The 17868-nt window shown below is 50.2% G+C and overlaps 1 protein-coding gene and 2 long non-coding RNA genes across 6 annotated transcripts in view; 1 reads left to right on the forward strand and 2 right to left on the reverse strand.

The window, feature by feature from the left end:
• GRHL1 (grainyhead like transcription factor 1) overlaps nucleotides 1–2709 on the reverse strand; it is a 66464-nt gene extending 63755 nt beyond the window's left edge. For 3 of the 4 annotated variants that reach the window (XM_045054980.1, XM_023252120.2, XM_045054979.1), the window contains exon 1: nucleotides 1913–2063. In XM_045054980.1, coding sequence (XP_044910915.1) covers nucleotides 1913–1932 — 20 coding nt within the window. In that variant the 5' untranslated portion in view covers nucleotides 1933–2063. Of the gene's footprint in view, nucleotides 1–1912; nucleotides 2064–2389 lie in introns of those variants that run through there. The other variant, XM_045054981.1, reaches the window with a different exon arrangement.
• A 75-nt stretch (nucleotides 2710–2784) lies between these two features.
• Nucleotides 2785–4954, forward strand: LOC109498426. Its single transcript, XR_002155260.3, has 2 exons — nucleotides 2785–3212; nucleotides 3510–4954. It is a non-coding gene; the product is annotated as an uncharacterized LOC109498426 (long non-coding RNA).
• Nucleotides 4955–10845: 5891 nt separating this feature from the next.
• On the reverse strand, nucleotides 10846–17164 carry LOC123384233. Its single transcript, XR_006594962.1, has 3 exons — nucleotides 16688–17164; nucleotides 12135–12212; nucleotides 10846–11652 (listed from the first exon to the last, which is right to left on the reverse strand). It is a non-coding gene; the product is annotated as an uncharacterized LOC123384233 (long non-coding RNA).
• Nucleotides 17165–17868: the final 704 nt, after the last annotated feature.

A 17868-nucleotide genomic window follows, 5' to 3' on the forward strand; every position in this document is an offset into this window, starting at 1 on the left:
CATCTTTGAAAAGGGGTGGGGACACGGGCCGACCACGTAACCTCAAAATCAGGTCTTCTTTCAAAGCCAATGGTTTACACTCATGTCTAGGCACAAAATCCAAGGAGCTTACATTTCGCAGGAAAAGAAGACTCGAGGTGGTGCATGTACTATTTTAACACAAAACAAACTCAACGAGGCAGTTTGCTTAGAAATGCAGTGGGTGGATTTAAATCTCACAGGCACAAGAAATAAATACGTCACATACAAAAGGGCACTGCCTACACCATTCCGAGCCGAGTATTAACAACCACTGAATCAGTGCTATCTTGAGGTGATTTACTGGGGCACGGCTAAGCTATTATTAATAGTGTAATAGCTACTTCCAGAAGATTATGACAGCACTTGGCTCATTCAATTCCCGTAATGCTAGTTTTTCAGCTTCCCTTCTTCTCCCACCCCCATCCCAAATTTGTCCAGGCAACAGAAAATATTTTTTGCAAATGGCTTTGTTTGGGATCACCCTGAAGGTAGGTGCCTTACATTTCCAAAGCGTGCCAGAGGCCAAAATTTGAGCTTTGGAAATTTGCCTTATCTAAACCCTAAGTCAAGAAACAAACAGTCCCCAGTTGCCTGTCTTAGTCTACTTCCTCCTAGGACAGCCGGGCACTGGCAGGTGCTAGTCCCAAAAGGCCCCTCACCGCCTTGGGTAAGTCTTAAACCCTTCACCAATGAGCTCTCCAAGATTTCTGAAATATATTTCAAGTGATCACTTAATGGACAACACCAGGTTAATGCATTTAAGATATCCCATACACAATCTAACCCCCTCAATCAGAAAAAGAGCACACGTAAGTTACAACCTGGAAGGAATACGTCTGATCTGGATTTACTGATCTGAAATATACCCATTCGTTTGGTGCGATTCACTTTTTTCTTAAAACTTTTTTATTTCGGAACAATTTTATATTTACAGAAAAGCTGCAAAGAAAATACAGGAATATCCCTCACCCCGTGTCCCTTAATGTTAACATCTTACATTACCACCTTGCACGGGCCAAAAATATTTCTTTAATCACAAACTCCAAAAGACATACTAGCCCAGTACTTTTCTGTTTATCACCCTGATTTCGACGATTTCATCCTCCTGATCTTTTCTGAGAATTTTTAATTACAGTAATCTGTAATTACCATCAATGATGCAAGTGGCAAAATAACTCCTACAACAATTTTCTCACTCACACAGCCAGCCAAGGGGAAGAAAAAAATGCCAGGACACCAGAGCACTTCAACTTTTCCCTAAATCTCTCCTTTCGGAAGTTCTAGCAGGCGACTGCAGGCAGGAGACCGCCGGGCGACAGGGGACTGATTACCCGAGACATCTACCTTTCAGCGGGGGAGCGAGTCCCCCCCCCCCCCCGAGCAAACGCGACCCCGCTCGGGGGGTGGTGTGTGGCACGGGGGGGTCCACGCGTCGCGGCCACAGCCCGACAGGCGCGGCACCACGAATCTCCCTCCCCGCACCCGGGCCACCAGCCGAGCGGAGATGGGGGCGCGCCCGCGGGGTGGTGCCGCCGAGGCGGAGGGGGGCTGAGCAGGGAGCTGTCCTCTCCGGAATGGAGTCCCCAAGGCAAGGGTCTCCCCGGGGGCTTCGGAGGAACAAAGGCGCGGGGGAGGGGGTGCTGCACCGCAGAGGCCGCGGCGGCGAAGAAAGTGGTCGGCGAGACGCGCCCCCAGCCCGGCCGGCCGGCTTCGCACCCCGCCCGCCGGGCCTCGCCCCGCGCCCGGCCTCACACCCCCGTCCGTCCGTCCGTCCGCCCGCCCGCCCGGCCTCGCCTCGCCTCGCCGGGCCTCGCGGCAGGTGCGGCCGGCCCGGCGCGCAGCGGCGGCCTGAAGCCGCACGGCCGGACTCGCGCGCCGGCGCTTCACTTACTTATCGTACTCCTGTGTCATCGCGCTTGCTCGCCGCTGCCGGGCCGCAGAACTGGACTTTCGGGTTGGGACAGTACACCCGATCCGGGGGGGAGGAGGCGGCGGCGGCGGCGGCGGCGGGTCCGGAGCGGCGGCCCCGACGGGTGGGTTCGCTTTTCTCGCTCTGAGCCGGCTCGGCGCGGGCTGCGCGCTCTGGGCGCCCGGGCTCGACCGCCCATTGGCTGGCAGCGCGCCCGCCCGGGGCGGGGCCTCGGGGCCGGGAGGCCGGCGGCGCCGCCTGATTGGCCAGCGCGCGGGCCGCCGGGGCGGGGACCGCCGCTCCGCGTGGCCGCGTAGGTGCGGCGCGCCCCGCGCTCTCGGCCTGCCTCGGGCCGGGGACTGGCGTGGCCGCGCGGCTGCAGGCGCGCACCTTCCGCCCCTCCGCCGCCCTCCGCGCGCCCACCGCCCGGCGCCGAGGTCGCAGCCCTCGGCGGCTCACCTGAGGGACCGGCCAAGCTTTGGGGGTCCTTCTCGGGCCTTGGGGGCCCTAACTTCCCCGCTAGCCCACCGAAGCCCTCCGCGGCTCCAGTGATGGAGCCACCCCGGCCGCGGTCCGCAGCTCGGCTGCCTCGGGCACCTTTCCCTCTCCGGGTCTGTGAAGCGCCCCGCCTTCGTGCCGCCTCTCAGTCCGCGTCCATTTATTTATGAGGCCTCTGGCTGTGGCCTGAGAAAGCTCAGATGTCTCCGGCCTCGCCGTGCCCACCGCAGCTGTCGGGCTTTCGAACCTTCTGCGCGTCCATCTTCTAGTGTCCGCTATGTGACAGTCACTGGGCAACTGCCCGTCTCCTAACCGTTGTTTCCCCTCGTGAGGCCTGGGTGAGTGGCGGCATCAGCCTCGTCCTAGCCTCCTGGTCCCAAGTGCCTGCCCCTCCCCCTCTCCTGCGCCCCCACCTCACTGCTGCCCCCCCCCCCCCCCGTCACCTCTAGTCCCTGCGCACCCCTTAGCCCTCTCAGAGTCCCCATCTGGGCTTCAACCCCTTCACCCCTCACTCCCCTCCCCACCCCCCCCAGAGCTCCTTCCTGGGGCTCCATCCCTAACCCACTGCTGAACCTTCCAGCATTTCCGGCATTTCCACCCCTACTCCGGCCGAATGGTCCTTCTGAGCGGAAGTTCCCTTCTCCAGGGTCAGCTGGCCCGTTCAACAAGTATAGGGAGAACTCCTGTATGCCAGGCATTGTTCTAGACGTGGAGGTAGTGAGCAGATTTCCCTGCCTGCCTCCAGCATCCTAGGGGGTAACCGACAATGATCAGTATGAGTAAGGTGTGTTGGAAACCGTGCTCATGAGACGGGCAAGTTCTGCGGGAGAAAAAGCAGGCAGCTGGAGAGCACGGGGTGGAGCTGGGGCTGGAAGGCCTGAGCAGGAAAGGCCTTCAAGGAAGTGGGGGAGGAGTGGGACAGGCACACCTTTGCAAAAGGTGTGGACGGTGGACATCAGGAGGCCGGTGACCAGAGGAGGACAAAGCAGGAGGACGGGGGGAGAGGTGTGTGGACTTTGGTTTTTACTAAGACAGAGGCTTTGGGGTAGAGCAGTGACCTGATCTCCCTCACGTCTTTAAGTAACCTGGGCGGTAGGAGCACGAAGATGGGAGCAGGGAGTCCCGACCGAAGATGAGAGTCGCGTGGCCTAGGGTGGTGGAGTCGAGCAGTGAGAAGTGCCTGGATGTGTCCTGAAGGTAGAGCCAGCAGGACCAGGGAAGAGGGGGCCGAACGGACATCTGGGAGTCATCAGCGCAGAGGTGGTCTTGAAAGCCTGGGCATAAGACGAATCTCCACGGCAGGGGGAGGACACAACAGGACCCCCAGGGGATCCTGGAGCCCCCAATGCAGAAAAGCTGGGAAGAAGAAGATCCAGCAGAGGGGGCCAAAGAGGGGAGATCGCCGAGGTGGGAGGGAAATGGATTCGTGGGAGCTGGGTGCAGAAAGTGAGACAGGAGGAAGGTGCGGTCAGCTGGAGCACATGTTGCCAGGAGGCCACAAAAGATGAGGATTTAGAAACAGGGAGGCCACCGGGGTCTTTATATAGGTGGAAATCATCAGAGTTGGCGCGGCTTGAAGCAACCCCAGGTGGGCATCGTCCCCACCTCGGCTTTTCTCCCTCTGCTGCGTTTCCAGAGGTGGCCAGAGTGAACCTTATTAAAGCACACATTTGAGATCGTGTCACTCGAGTACACTCCAGATAAAGTGCAAACTCCGTAGCAGGGTGCGTAGATGAATAGCTCAACCTGCCCTTTTGCTGTTCTCCTCCCGATGCACAGAACTAAGAACCACCCCGTGCCCCCAATTCCCTGCTCCTCCGCTCCCCACTCGGCCAACTTCACTCAACCTTCCAGACTCGGCCAGGACTCCCCTTTCCTCCGGCGGGGCTTCCCTGACCTCCTAGGCTGGGTTAAGTGTCCTGTGCATCCCCACAGTCCCTTCTGCGTCACCCCATTACCACATTCTGTCTGTCGTATGTGATTTTCTGTTTGCATCTGTCCCCACCATAGTGGGAGCTCTTCGAGAAAGGGCGGGGGTTGTATCGCTTTCGCGTGTATGTCCCCAGCCTCGTGGTATACACACAGGAACTATCCAGTAAGCGTCCGTTGAGCCTGCAGGCATCGGTTCTGCCTCTCTTCCCTTCTTGACCATGACCGGGGTTGATCTACGTGGCCTTCCTGAGACAGAGGACTAAAAGCCTCGTGCTTCACTCCCAGTGCCTGGTATTTGGTAGGCACAAAATAAATATGGGACAAGTGAATATCAAACCGTATAGCCAAAAACAAAAATAGTAAGGGCCCGAGGTTCTTAGACCATAGAGGTATTGATTAAAAAAAACCCAAAAAACATTGGGTCTGTTTTTATAAATTTTCATATAGGCTACTGAGCTTGTCTCCAAGAGTTCTCTAAAACAGAAGTTAAAATCCTTACCTCTGAGCTCTCCACCTATCTGTTGGTAATACCTTCTCTATTTTTTTTTTTTTTACTATTTTTTTAAGTTAGAAAAATACTATGTGGTCATAGTTTAAAAAAAAAAAGCAGAAAAGGAAGGGAGACATAAAGGAAAAACTACACGCAAATTTAAGTAACACAGAGGGTTTAGAGCACAGAGTCCCTCCCTCCTCCACCCAGAGATAATCGCTGTGAACGGTGTTTGGGGATCTTACTAGGTAATGCCCACATATCTACAAGCATACATATGTTTTTTCTTACACAAATGGTATTCATACTGCGCACAGCCCAACTCTCAGCTTGCTTCCTTCCATCTATGTCTTAAACATTTTCCATGTGAGCACATACACATCTACTGAACTTAAGAAAAAAATGGCTGCATGGGGCACCTGGGTGGCTGAGTGGGTTAAGCGGTCAACTTCAGGTCTGGTCATGATCTCACAGCTCGTGGGTTCGAGCCCCTCGTCGGGCTCTGTGCCGACAGCTCAGAGCCTGGAGCCTGCTTCAGATTCTGTGTCTCCCTCTCTGCCCCTCCTCCCTCCCTCTCTCTCTCTCTCAAAAAAAAATATTGAAAATAATTCAAAAAATAATGAAAATTTAAAAAATGGCTGCATATTATTTCTTTGTATTGATATGTGATAATGAGACTCTATGGGTGAGCAATTAGGGTTTTTCTCCTCAGTTTTTCACAATTGCAAACATTCTGCACCAAACATCTAACTATGCACTCTGCACACTTGATTGAGTCTAAGCTTAGGCTAAATCCCAAGAATTGCACTTCTGTGAAAAAGACATATGCACAGTTGCAATCTTTACGGATCTTCCCAACTTGTTTTCCAAAAGGTTGCCCCATTTAGACTCCAACCAACGGGTTATCGGGACAGGCTGAATCACCAATGATGGGCATTCTCAAACTCAGCCTCGCCAGTCTGTTAGATGAAAACTAGCATCTCATTGTTTTGATTTGCATTTTTTAAAATTACGAGTGAGGTTTAGGATCTTTTTATTTGTTTGGCAATAATTCTTCTTCGCTAACGGATGGGGTTGTGGTTTTGTTTTTTTGTTTTTTTTTTAAGAGAAGGAGGGTCTTTGAGGCACTTTCTCAAGCCGTGGGCTTCCGAGTAGGGAACGTGGAGGTAAGCAGGCAGAGCCGAGTAGACTGAGAGAGCTCTAGCCCAGGTTCTACTGAGCTCAGTGGAGTTCGTGCTTTCTGGGCCTCAGAAAAAGGAAGAGGTTGAGCTGGTCATCTGGTCCTTTCCAGCTCCAGGGTCTCGTGACTGCAAGAATGGTTGCTAGGAGTTCTGATGTTAGCTACCCACAGGTTACAGAATTGAAGTCCAACCTCCGGAGCCTGGCATTTAAATTCCTTATCCGTCTGGCCCCGATGGATACATTCTAAAGTTTGTCCCAGTTAAAAGCCCCAGGGCCCTGGACCCCATCACCGTGTTCCCTGACTATGCCCTGCAATTTCAGGCCCTCGGTTGCCTCTGCCATTCCTTTCCTTCTCTCTACCTCACTGCCCCCATCCCGCCTCTGCTTTCAAGGCCACCTCCAAGGCCATCTCCTGCAAGCATCCTTCCCATCCTGCTTGAACTACTCCTGCGGAGCCTCGGCCATCCCTTTGTTAAACTGCACATCACAAGCTGCTCTGCCTTTCAGTTAGCTCAGCTCTGCATGAGTTCGAGAGAATGGCTTTAAGTCAATCAGATCTGGATTCAAATCTCAGATCTGCTTCACAGTTTTACCTCAAGCAGTCTGTCTCCCTGCCAGTCCTCAGTTTTTTCATCTGTGAAATGAGGAAAACAGCATCCCGTTCTGTGGAGTTAAATAACATCACGTAGTTAAAGAATCTCACACAGTGCCCAGCGCGAAGACACGTGACCGCGGGCCTCCGTCTTCCTGGGAGATTAGGTGGTCGGGAACCTAGACTAGTTTCTCCAGGTGCTTGTTTGCTGGCTATGCCACCTCACCATCACCCGACGAGCCATTTGCGGGGCTCATCACACGCAGGGACCTCGCTCTGATGAAACAGCCATATGGAAGGGACATCTCAGTAGTTGCAATGGAAGAGCCTTCGTGCCTGACATCCGAGTTAGTCCCACCCAGTGTACCAGAGCCATTGTGTCTGTGCTGTGTCACTGTGTGTCTGCTGTGAGATGAAAGTCTTCCACTCTAGAGACACGGGGCATAGAAGGGAGAGTATGGAATCCCCGCCCTTGCCTCCCAGCCCTGTGACTTTGGAAAGTTACGTAACCCTGAGCCTCAGTTTCCACAACTGGGGAATGGGAGACACTGATTCCTACCACCAAGGGATCCATTTGTTTTGTTTTGTGAAAAGTATCTCAAACAATGCCAGACCTATTGGAATTCAATAAATATTAAACGTCCCGACTTCCCATTGTCCCTCACCGTATTATATAAGCCGCTGAATGGACAGAAACTGTATCTCATATATATTTTAAAAACCTCATCATTGGGGCGCCTGGGTGGCGCAGTCGGTTAAGCGTCCGACTTCAGCCAGGTCACGATCTTGCGGTCCGTGAGTTCGAGCCCCGCATCAGGCTCTGGGCTGATGGCTCAGAGCCTGGAGCCTGTTTCCGATTCTGCGTCTCCCTCTCTCTCTGCCCCTCGCCCGTTCATGCTCTGTCTCTCTCTGTCCCCAAAATAAATAAACATTGAAAAAAAAATTTAAAAAAAATAAAAATAAAAACCTCATCATCTAGCATAGCAATAAGCATATTATATAGTATCGATAATTGTTATTCAGGATGGTGAGGACATTAGCCTTCTTTGGGCAGTACTCATCGATCACATACCTGAGCTCCTTTGACTCTTAAAACCAGTCTTTGAGGTAGACAGGGTTATGCCCACCTTGTAGAGGAAGAAGCAAGGCCCAGAGAGATCAAGTGATGTTTTTAGAGTCTCCTACTCGGGAACTTTGGGACTTGAACCCAGACCCTTGTTTCCAAATCCCACACTTTCCCTTCTACGTGGTCCCGATATGAGAGCATTTCTGCCTGATATTCTGGGTGCAGCCTGTGGCCCCATTATAAAGCAGCCTGGACACTTTAAATGCGGCAGAGCCATGGCTGGGGCTTCTGGTGACAGCCTCCGGCTTCCAGGATCGGGTTTGATTATTCCCTAAATTGATCCTCAAACTTAGACAACATGGGGACTCGCAGAACCCTCTCTCCGCTTTGCGGTATCCGACACTCTGTTTTCCGAGGTCCTTAGTGGCGTTGTCCTGAACGCGCCCGTTCAAGGAGGCTTCGCCCCTTCCCTTCCATGTCTGCCTGTTCTTCCAGCATGACTGCAGTCTCAGGTGAGTCTTGTCGAATACCTGGGCCTTGATCCAGACTCTCTCCCCGTCTCTGAATGGAGGCAGAAGAGCGATGTCAGGCTGGGTGTCACCCTCTTGCTGGCAACTGGAACCCAGATATCTCACATTCTTTTCCTCTGGCTTCATGGAGATCGATCATTCCAGTGAAGGCTCAACATTGCACCACAGCTGCCAGAAAGCCCTCGGCTTGGAAACACTGGCCTTACCCTTCGGTAAACCTCCCTTGCCTGTGACTAACGCTGAGTGGGGCGGGGAGCCATCATGCTTTGCGGCCTTCTCCAGAAAGCGCTCCAGGCTCGGGAGGGGAAGGAAGGCCTGTCCTCGGCTGGCCAGCTCACATTTGCATACTTTACTCCCTGAAGAAAAGGTTATGAGTGGTAAAACGCCTTCGTTATAAACTATCCACTTAAAATTGTAGCATCTCACCACATTCGACTACTACGAGAGAGAGATTGTCCTCCCTCGGTAGGAAGGAAAGATGGAATTAAGTTCCTCGTCCTCTCAGTAAAAGCTCCTCAAGGGCATCACAAAACTCCCAGGTGACCCTACTCTGGGGCCATTGTGGGGATCAGCAGATGGGGACACTACTCTGAGAAGGGAGGTCAGAGGGCTGGCTTTTAACACATACACGGAGCGGGCAAGACACAAAAAGTGCTTCTTCAAAGGCATGTGATCCCAGGGGCGCCTGGGTGGCTCAGTCGGTTGAGCACCGGACTTCGGCTCAAGTCATGATCTCACGGTTTGTGGGTTCGAGCCCCGCGTCAGGCTCTGTGCTGACAGCTCAGAGCCTGGAACCTGCTTGAGATTCTGTGTTTCCCTCTCTCTCTCTGCCCCTCTTGGCTCATGCTCTCTCTTTCTCTTTCAAAAATAAATGAACGTTAAAAAAATTTTTTTTAAAAAGGCATGTGGTCCTTAATAAAGCAAGACAGATGCACCGGCACTGTATTGAAAATGCCAAAGAAGAGGGGTCCTAACAAGTTTCTGGTGGGTGGCAGGTAGAAGTCAGTTGAACGAGCCTCATGATTACCGATTAGATGTGGGACGTCTCCTACACACGGCTCCTCTTTGGCATTGTCACCTGCATATTTTTGATCCTTGTGAGCTCTATTTTTCGCATAAGAGCTGTAGTTTCCTCCCCTCAAAAATCTCCTACCCAGCCCGCGGGTGCACGTACTCACGGACTAACTCGCGATCTGGTGCACAAATCGCTCCTCCTGGAGACCCGGGAACATCAGCACAAATGTTGTAGGTGCCCTGATGGAGGTGTGTGTCACGTGCTTTGGGGAGGACGGATTCTGCCCGGGAGAGCTGAGGTGGGGAAAGGTGGGGGGTGGCATTTGAGCAGGGTCGTAAAGAACGAATAAGGGGTCTTCTGAGACAAGGGAGGGCATTTCTGGCAGGGAACGCAGCACGGGCAGAGGCCCCGAGGTGTGAGACGTCATGGCTGTTCAGGGACCCCTCGCTTGCACTGGAGGGAGCCACACTCTCACGGGCCTCCCAGACCAAGCTATCAGGCTGTTGTCAACAGAAGCCATCGCAGGGTGAGTCTCCGAGTGGCATCAGATCTGTTTTGGCGGAAATACTTGGCAGGGGCGGGACAGATGCTTGGAAAGGAGAGTGGTTTTGCACCCACCGGGAGGGTGGTGATGAGGACCGGGGCTGGGCAGCGACTATGTTATCAGAGGATTGGAGACCGGCCAGAGAGGTCCTTGGTGGTGGAACCGCCAGGGCTGAGTGACGGAGATGTTGGATGACAGATTGGGAGGAGTTGGCCATTTATTGCTTAGGTGATTAGGTGAATGGTGCTGTCACTGACAGCCGGGGAGCAAGGAGGCCAAACAGGTTTGGGGCAGAGGTTTTGGAGGAGGGGGTGGTGAGGAAACACACCAGTCATAAACCAATGTTTTCGTCTTCGTGGTAGCTCTCGGGCTCCTCTGATTCCACGCTGACATCACCAGGGCTTGGAGCTCTGTGAGGCGGGGCTGGAAGCTGGTGAAGCCCTCACATTCCAGAGCTAGAGTGCCTGGCATTAGAACTTCTCGATGGCTTTGGGGCGCCCAGGGGGGCTCAGTCGGTCAAGAGTCCGACTTTGGCTCAGGTCGTGATCTCGGGGTTCATGAGTTGGAGCCCCGAGTTGGGCTCTGTGCTGATAGTGCGGGGCCCGGAGCCTGCTTTGAGTTCTGTGTCTCCCTCTCTCTGCCCTTCCCTCTCTGTCTCTCTCTCTCTCTCTCTAAAATGAATACACATTAAAAAAAAAAAAAAAAAAAGAACTTCTCAATGTCTTTATTTGTCGAATAACACAGTACTGCATCATGGGACCAGTCAGGGGATTAGTAGAGGTGGTTCGTGTAAATTGCTGAGACCACGGCCTGGAATATTCTGAGCACTCCAGAGATACGTGCTATCTGTGTGGTATGGCCACAGGTACACCTTGAGCAAAAGGGATGCCCATTTTCCCCTTCTGTTTTAAAAATGCTTCGGGGGCACCTGGGTGGCTCCCCGGTTAAGTGTCTGACTCTTGATGTCGGCTCCGGTCATGATCTCATGGTGTGTGGGTTCGAGTCCCGTGTTGGGCCCCCGCCCCCACCCCGTGCCGGGCTCTGCTTGGGATTCTCTCCCTCTCTCCCTGCCCCTCCTGTGCTCTCTCTCTCAAAATAAATAACGAAACTCCTTAAAAAAAAAAAAAAAAACACTTCTATTTGGTTCCAAACCAACATTTGCAAGGCAGACAACCAGGTGCGATAGTGAAGCGGGGATCCTTGCGGTGCATAGCTGATGAGAAAGTAGGAAGGTTTTCGCGACCTTTCCCCTTTTTACCATCACTCCTTCCATCGGAGGCGTCTCCTGAACATCCGTGGAATGTAGGGTTCTAGACGGAGCATGAGAAATGGCCCCCAGTGTCAGAGGCTCACCGCCTGGCTCGGACAATAGGACACGTGCGGAAGTAGGTTTCAGACAGAGGACGTGCTGTGGGTCCCGAGGAGCAAGAAGACCCCTCCCTGACGCTGTGGAAGGACCCGAGGGCCCTTTCAGACGGAGGGAGGATGAAATCAGTCTGAGGGACAGAGCGAGCTGGGGGCTGGGAGGCGGGGACCAGGTGGGAGAACAGAGAGGGGGCCGGGGGGGGTGCCAGGTGATGAAAGGCAGGCTCTGGGGCCACCCCACCTGCTCTGACCCTCGGGCTGTGGTGAGGAGGGGGGCAGGCAGGGGAGTCGGGAAGGGTCTGAACTTGATCAGACGCAGATCCCTGGGCTGCCCTTGGAGAAACTCGGTGGGTAGACAGGGAGGCGTGGAGAGGGGGTGACATGTGCAAGGTGTTTTGGCATCATGGCCAAGCGGTGATGGGGGGGGAGACAGGGCCCAAGCAAGGTGACCGAGGACCCCAGGCGGAGGAGACCTTCCCTGGTGTGGAATTTGTCCCGGTGTGAATTTCTAAGGAGAGAAAGGTAAAAATAAATGAACATGTTTCTGATATTTTCTTCTCCTCCAACGTGGTAAAGAACACGTTTTTCCTACTTCTGGCCCTGGAGTTAAATTCAGAGACCACCTTTTTCATTTTCGGTAATGTTTAACTTCATCACTGAATCTGAATTAATGTAGACAACAATGGTGACAAAAGGTAATTACATTTAAGTGGCATTCTAACTTAAAAATTCTTTTGGAAATATCTGTGAGTCACCCAGTTCAACGCAAATATCCATAAAACATGCACCAATCGTTCTAGAAGGAAATAATTATAGCAGAAGGGCAAAAGGCCAAGTGAGCTGAGAAATACCAGGTTCTTAATTTATAAAGTCAATAAAAGCGCTCTTTTGTAAGTCCTCCTCAAGTCATGGCGCATTATCAGGTAAGCCTGGCACTAACATCACTTTATGCTTAAATACTTCACAAGGACACGGAACAAGGGAACGTACCCTGAGAGCTTCTCGAAAACATTTTGTGAGAGACTTCATACGGTGTGAACTTACTCAGCTTTCAAGAATACAGAGGCACTGTAAATGGAAAAAAAAAAAATGTCACTGGCTATATGCCCAACATGAAAACATATGCTTTTAACTCGCTGCGGTGTATAATAATTCACAGAGCTTTGGAAATTCTACTCAAAGTTTTCCTTAAGTCTTGGAAATAACGCGCCTTCTCCCCTAAGCAATATAGCTTTCTGTGTAAATACAGGGTTGAATTAATAGTGCTTTTTTTTCTCGGCTTTGTGCCAATGGAGGAAAAAAAACAAAAAAACAAAAAACAACCCAAAGAGCTAACAAAGAACTACACACTCTCCCCGGGGTGAACGTGCTGCCCCTGCTGGCCCCGGCCCTGGGCTCTCCTCCTTCCTCTGGGCTATAGAAGGCTCCATCCACTTTCGTGTGGCAATGACACGCCTGTCGTGCCCCCAGAGAAATACTGCCCTTTGGTGAGATAAATAAACAACATTACTTTCCCATGATGATGTCGCTTTACCCAATGTAAGAGAGGCCAAATCTGGCAGAAGAGCCCTTTCTCCTTTCAAGTCTAACCCAGAATTCCAAACTGCCTGAAGAAATCCACGTTTTTTGAAGGGTTAAAAAAAACAAACCCTGGGGTACCTGGGTGGCTCATTTAAGCCTCCGCCTTCAGCTCAGGTCACGATCTCACGGTCTGTGGGTTCGAGCCCCGCGTCGGGCTCTGTGCCGACAGCTCAGAGCCTGGAGCCTGCTTCGGATTCTGTGTCTCACTCTCTCTTTGCCTGGTCCCTGCTAGCACTCTGTCCTCTCTCAAAATTAAATAAACATTACATTTTTAAAAAAATTTTTTTAACATTTATTTATTTTTGAGACAGAGAGAGACAGAGCATGAATGGGGGAGGGGCAGAGAGAGAGGGAGACACAGAATCGGAAGCAGGCTCCAGGCTCTGAGCCGTCAGCCCAGAGCCCGACTCGGGGCTCGAACTCACGGACCGCGAGATCGTGACCTGAGCTGAAGTCGGATGCTTAACCGACTGAGCCACCCAGGCGCCCCTACATTTTTTTTTAAATACCCAAACCAAGGGAGGGAGCATGGGCCAAATGGGTAAGGGGCATTAAGGAATCTACTCCTGAAATCATTATTGCACTATATGCTAACTAATTTGGATGTCAATAAAAGATAAAATTAAATTAAAAATAATAAAAAACATCAAATAATAAATAAATAAATAAATAAATAACCCAAACCAAAAATGTATGTTCAAAATTTGTGATATCCTTGTAGATTAACAAAATATTTAGGTCAATGTTCTGTATTCTCAGGAGAAAAGATCCTCATCGCACTTCCCTGAATTAATATTTTAATTAAAAAACTTTAGAGGTTTTTTTATGTTAATCTTCTAGATCAAACTTTGAATTGCTACAGATATGGATGGATAGATTTATCTCAATATAGTAAATGAGAAAACAGGTAGGGAGGTGTGGAATAAATATACTCGCAGCTGTTTTCCACGATGTTCTGATGATCAAAGTTTGATACTCCAGACAACGAAGAACAGGAAATTCACTCAACTTCAGTACATATATGCTATATTTGCATGGCTATGAGCTTAGACGGATCACTGACAGACAAAACAATTTAAAGACTTTTTTTTTTTTCTTTCCAGAAGTACCTATTACATTCTATTTTCACCCCCTGGAAGTGTCTGATTTCTCACTGTCACACTAGTTACTGGAGATGAGACCACGTGAAATTTTACTTGGTTTTATTTCCCTTTAGGGTGGTCACCTCATCTGCAAAATTATATTTCACTGGAGTGGTAAGGTATTTAATTTTTAAAAAAAACATAAAATAAGTTTTGTTCATAGAAGAGATTCCACCCGAATCAACAAGTATCACCAGTCTGTCTCCTGGCAAAATAATTTATTGCTTCCCCTGAAAGGAGATGAGAAACCTGATTCCTGCTCCAGGTGGGGGAAGCCTGGGAACTGGGCACCCCTCCCTGGGCACCCAGCCCTTCCATGCTGCCCCTGCCAGCTGTGAGTTCCTCTGTGCTCCTACTGGGCTCTATTTGAATTTTTTTTTTTTAATGTGTATTTATTTTTGCAACAGAGAGAGAGCATGAGTGGGGATGGGCAGAGAGAGAGGGAGACACAGAATCCGAAGCAGGCTCCAGGCTCCGAGCTGTCAGCACAGAGCCCGATGTGGGGCTCGAACCCACGAGCCGTGAGATCGTGACCTGAGCGGTAGTCAGACGCCCAACCGACTGAGCCACCCAGGCGCCCCTACTGGGCTCTATTACATCCATTATGGCACTTTGCCTACTTCTGCCTTATTTCATAACCGCGTACCTTTTTAGTTTAGAAATAGCTGAGGCAAGTATTCAAACAGAGCTAGGCCTTGAGGAGACCACCTCCAGGGTGTCCTGTGCCCATGTGGGGGGACTGCAGCAGAGAAGTAATGGCCATCCACTCCAAGGGGCACCCACTGTACCAAGGCACGCCTGATCATGGAAGGGGTCCAGAGGCACCTTCGCTCTCCCCGCCAGAACATGGGAGGCAGCTGGGGGAGCTGGGGGCTGTCATTCCTCGTGGACACCCCGAGCCTGTGGGAGCTGAGCGGAGCGATCAGCACCCACGACCATCTGCATCAGATAGCTGGCAAGGACCTTGAGGACGCACGTAGGGTGAGGGCTCTTTCTCCATCTCACCCTTGAACCCAGAGGCCATCTAGGGAAGGAGACAGATTGGTGAAACAGCCCTGATCACTTTACTAAATATTTATCCCAAAGTGGTCGTTTTAACCCTGAAGAGACGAAGATGTCTTTAATTGGTAAGATTAAAGATCCAAAGCTGTATCTTTGCTGCCCTCAAGCCCTACCCAACAGGATGGAGACGAGGGAAAAGTTACAGATAATAAAATCAAGGGGCATAATTTTTGTGTATTGAATGTGGCCAAATACATTTTGACTCTGTCGGGGTGCCTGGCTGTCTCGGTGGGGCACGTAACTTTTCATCTCAGGATGGTGAGTTCGAGTCCCATGTTGGGCATAGCGATTACCTAAAAATAAAAATCTTAATAAAAAAAATTAGGCTCTGCTAATACTGTAAGCTTTGGGGAAGCAAAAGCTGTTTAAGTCTCAGGAGAGACCGTGTAGTTCAGCAATTTATTCTAGACTGTCTGTGTGACTTTGGGCAAGGTATTCAACCTCCCCCATGTCTCAGGTTCCCCAACTGTAAAATGGAATAATAGTACCTACATCATGTAGTTGTTGTGAGGGATAAACTAATAACTCATTTATTAATTTCACTCCATTAACATATATGAAAAAATACGGAACATTTAGAAAAACATCTGACACATAACAGACCTTATGCAAGCATTTACTATTAGGTCATTCTCTAAGACTAGAACAAAGCTGGATGCTAATAGTTATAAAGTATCTCACAGAATGTCCTGGTGGTAGACGATCAACAGATGTTAGGAATTAGTTTACTCGTAATACCCTAGCATCATAGTTTGCACATATGTGAAGACTTTGAACTTGAGAGAAAAGACCGCAATGAGATATTGCTCATTGCCTGTCAACAGACGGTCCCCCCACCTTTCCCTGTTAATAGTACCCAAAGTTTGCTCAAATGTTAAAGAAAGATCCTTAATCCTGGGGAAGGTAGGAATGCAACAGACAGCCCGCTCCCCCGACCTTTCTCTGTTAATAGTACCCTAATTTTGCTCAAGTATTAAAGAAAGACCCTTAATCCCAGGGAAGGTACGAATGCATCACGGTCATCTAAACCAGTCATGGTAATCCTATCCCCCTTTGCTAGTTAATGGTGCAGTTCTGGCCAATGGAGGTAAAGAACACTCTACCGGGGGGCTTCTAGAAAAGGTTTTCTCCCCCAGAGAGACTCTTGAGAAAGTGCTTAGTCATATTCCCTCTTTGTACCAGGATTTGTCTGTGTGGAATTGTAGCATCCATCTTGTGACCCTGAAGTAGCAAGTTGGAGAACAAAAAGGCCACCATGCTTCGAACCACCCGAGCGCAAACAGTCTGGGTCCCTGATGGCATTGCTGGGCCCCTGAACCAAATCTGGAACCACTTACTTCCAGAGCTTTCATGAGGTGTTAAAAGAAAAAACAGGGGCGCCTGGGTGGCGCAGTCGGTGAAGCGTCCGACTTCAGCCAGGTCACGATCTCGCGGTCCGTGGGTTCGAGCCCCGCGTCAGGCTCTGGGCTGATGGCTCGGAGCCTGGAGCCTGTTTCCGATTCTGTGTCTCCCTCTCTCTCTGCCCCTCCCCCGTTCATGCTCTGTCTCTCTCTGTCCCAAAAATAAATAAAAACGTTGAAAAAAAAATTAAAAAAAAAAAAAGAAAGAAAAAACAAATTACCTCTGATTTAACAGTTAGGGATTCTGTTCACTGCAGCCTAAAAGCATTTGCTTACCTCCCATTCCCTGTCATTTATTTTTGAACTTTACCGATACGTGATACACCTGTGGTTCTCACATTAGTGTGCACAGAATCACCTGGAGGGCTCCACGCCGCGTTTACAAATCGGCAGGTCAGGGATAGGGCCTGGACTTCTGCATTTCTGATAAGTTTCCAGGTGATGTCAATGTTGTCGGTCCAAGGATCCCACTTTGAGAACCACTGTGTAGATACGCGAGGCATTTTTACTGAAATAAATGTACAGAAGTATCCACGAATCTTCTTCCTGGCAGTGGAGAAAAGAAAGCTACTGAACAACATTTCCTATGAACACAGATGCAAAACCTCTTAATAGTTCAGCAAGATAAATTCAACAATATGTAAAATGGATGATAGATCATGACCAAGTGGGGTTTATACTAGGAACGCAAGGTTGGTTTCACATTTGAAACTCAATTGAACTTCAAATGTGAAACCACATTAACTGGCTAAGAGAAAATGGGGACGCCTGGGCGGCTCAGTCAGTTAAGCATCTGACTTTGGCTCAGGTCACGAGCTCACGGTTCATGGGTTCAAGCCCCGTGTCAGGCTCCGTGCTTATAGCACAGAGCCTGCTTGGGATTCTCTCTCTCCCTCTCTTTCTCTACCCCTCCCCCAAAATATATAAACCTAAAAAAAAAAAAAAAAAGAATCAAGTAGACAAAAAATAAAACAAGAATTAAAAAAAAAGAGAAAATATACCATTATCTCAAAGTTGCAGGAAAAGCATCTGAAAAAAAAAACAACAAAAAAAACCGACCAACATTAATTCCCGATTAAAAAAAAAAAAAACAATTCTGCAATCTAGGAGTAGAAGGGAACTTGCTGAACTGCCAACAGCATCCATGGAGAGCTCTATCTATACAAACCCTCTAGGAGATCCCATCTGGCCCCGCAATTTTTTTTTCTCTTTTTTTTTTTTCAACGTTTATTTATTTTTGGGACAGAGAGAGACAGAGCATGAACGGGGGAGGGGCAGAGAGAGAGGGAGACACAGAATCGGAAACAGGCTCCAGGCTCTGAGCCATCAGCCCAGAGCCTGACACGGGGCTCGAACTCACGGACCGCGAGATCGTGACCTGGCTGAAGTCGGACGCTTAACCGACTGCGCCACCCAGGTGCCCCGAGCCCCGCAATTTTTAAATATTACTTATATTCTGGTGTTTTCCTACATTGCCATGACCCCAGACCTCTGAACCACAGACCGCCTCCCAGCTTCAGGGTTTGAGCTCCCCGCTGC

The sequence above is a fragment of the Felis catus genome, chromosome A3 (assembly GCF_018350175.1).
Source record: "Felis catus isolate Fca126 chromosome A3, F.catus_Fca126_mat1.0, whole genome shotgun sequence".
In the NCBI taxonomy this organism is placed as follows: Eukaryota; Metazoa; Chordata; class Mammalia; order Carnivora; family Felidae; genus Felis; species Felis catus.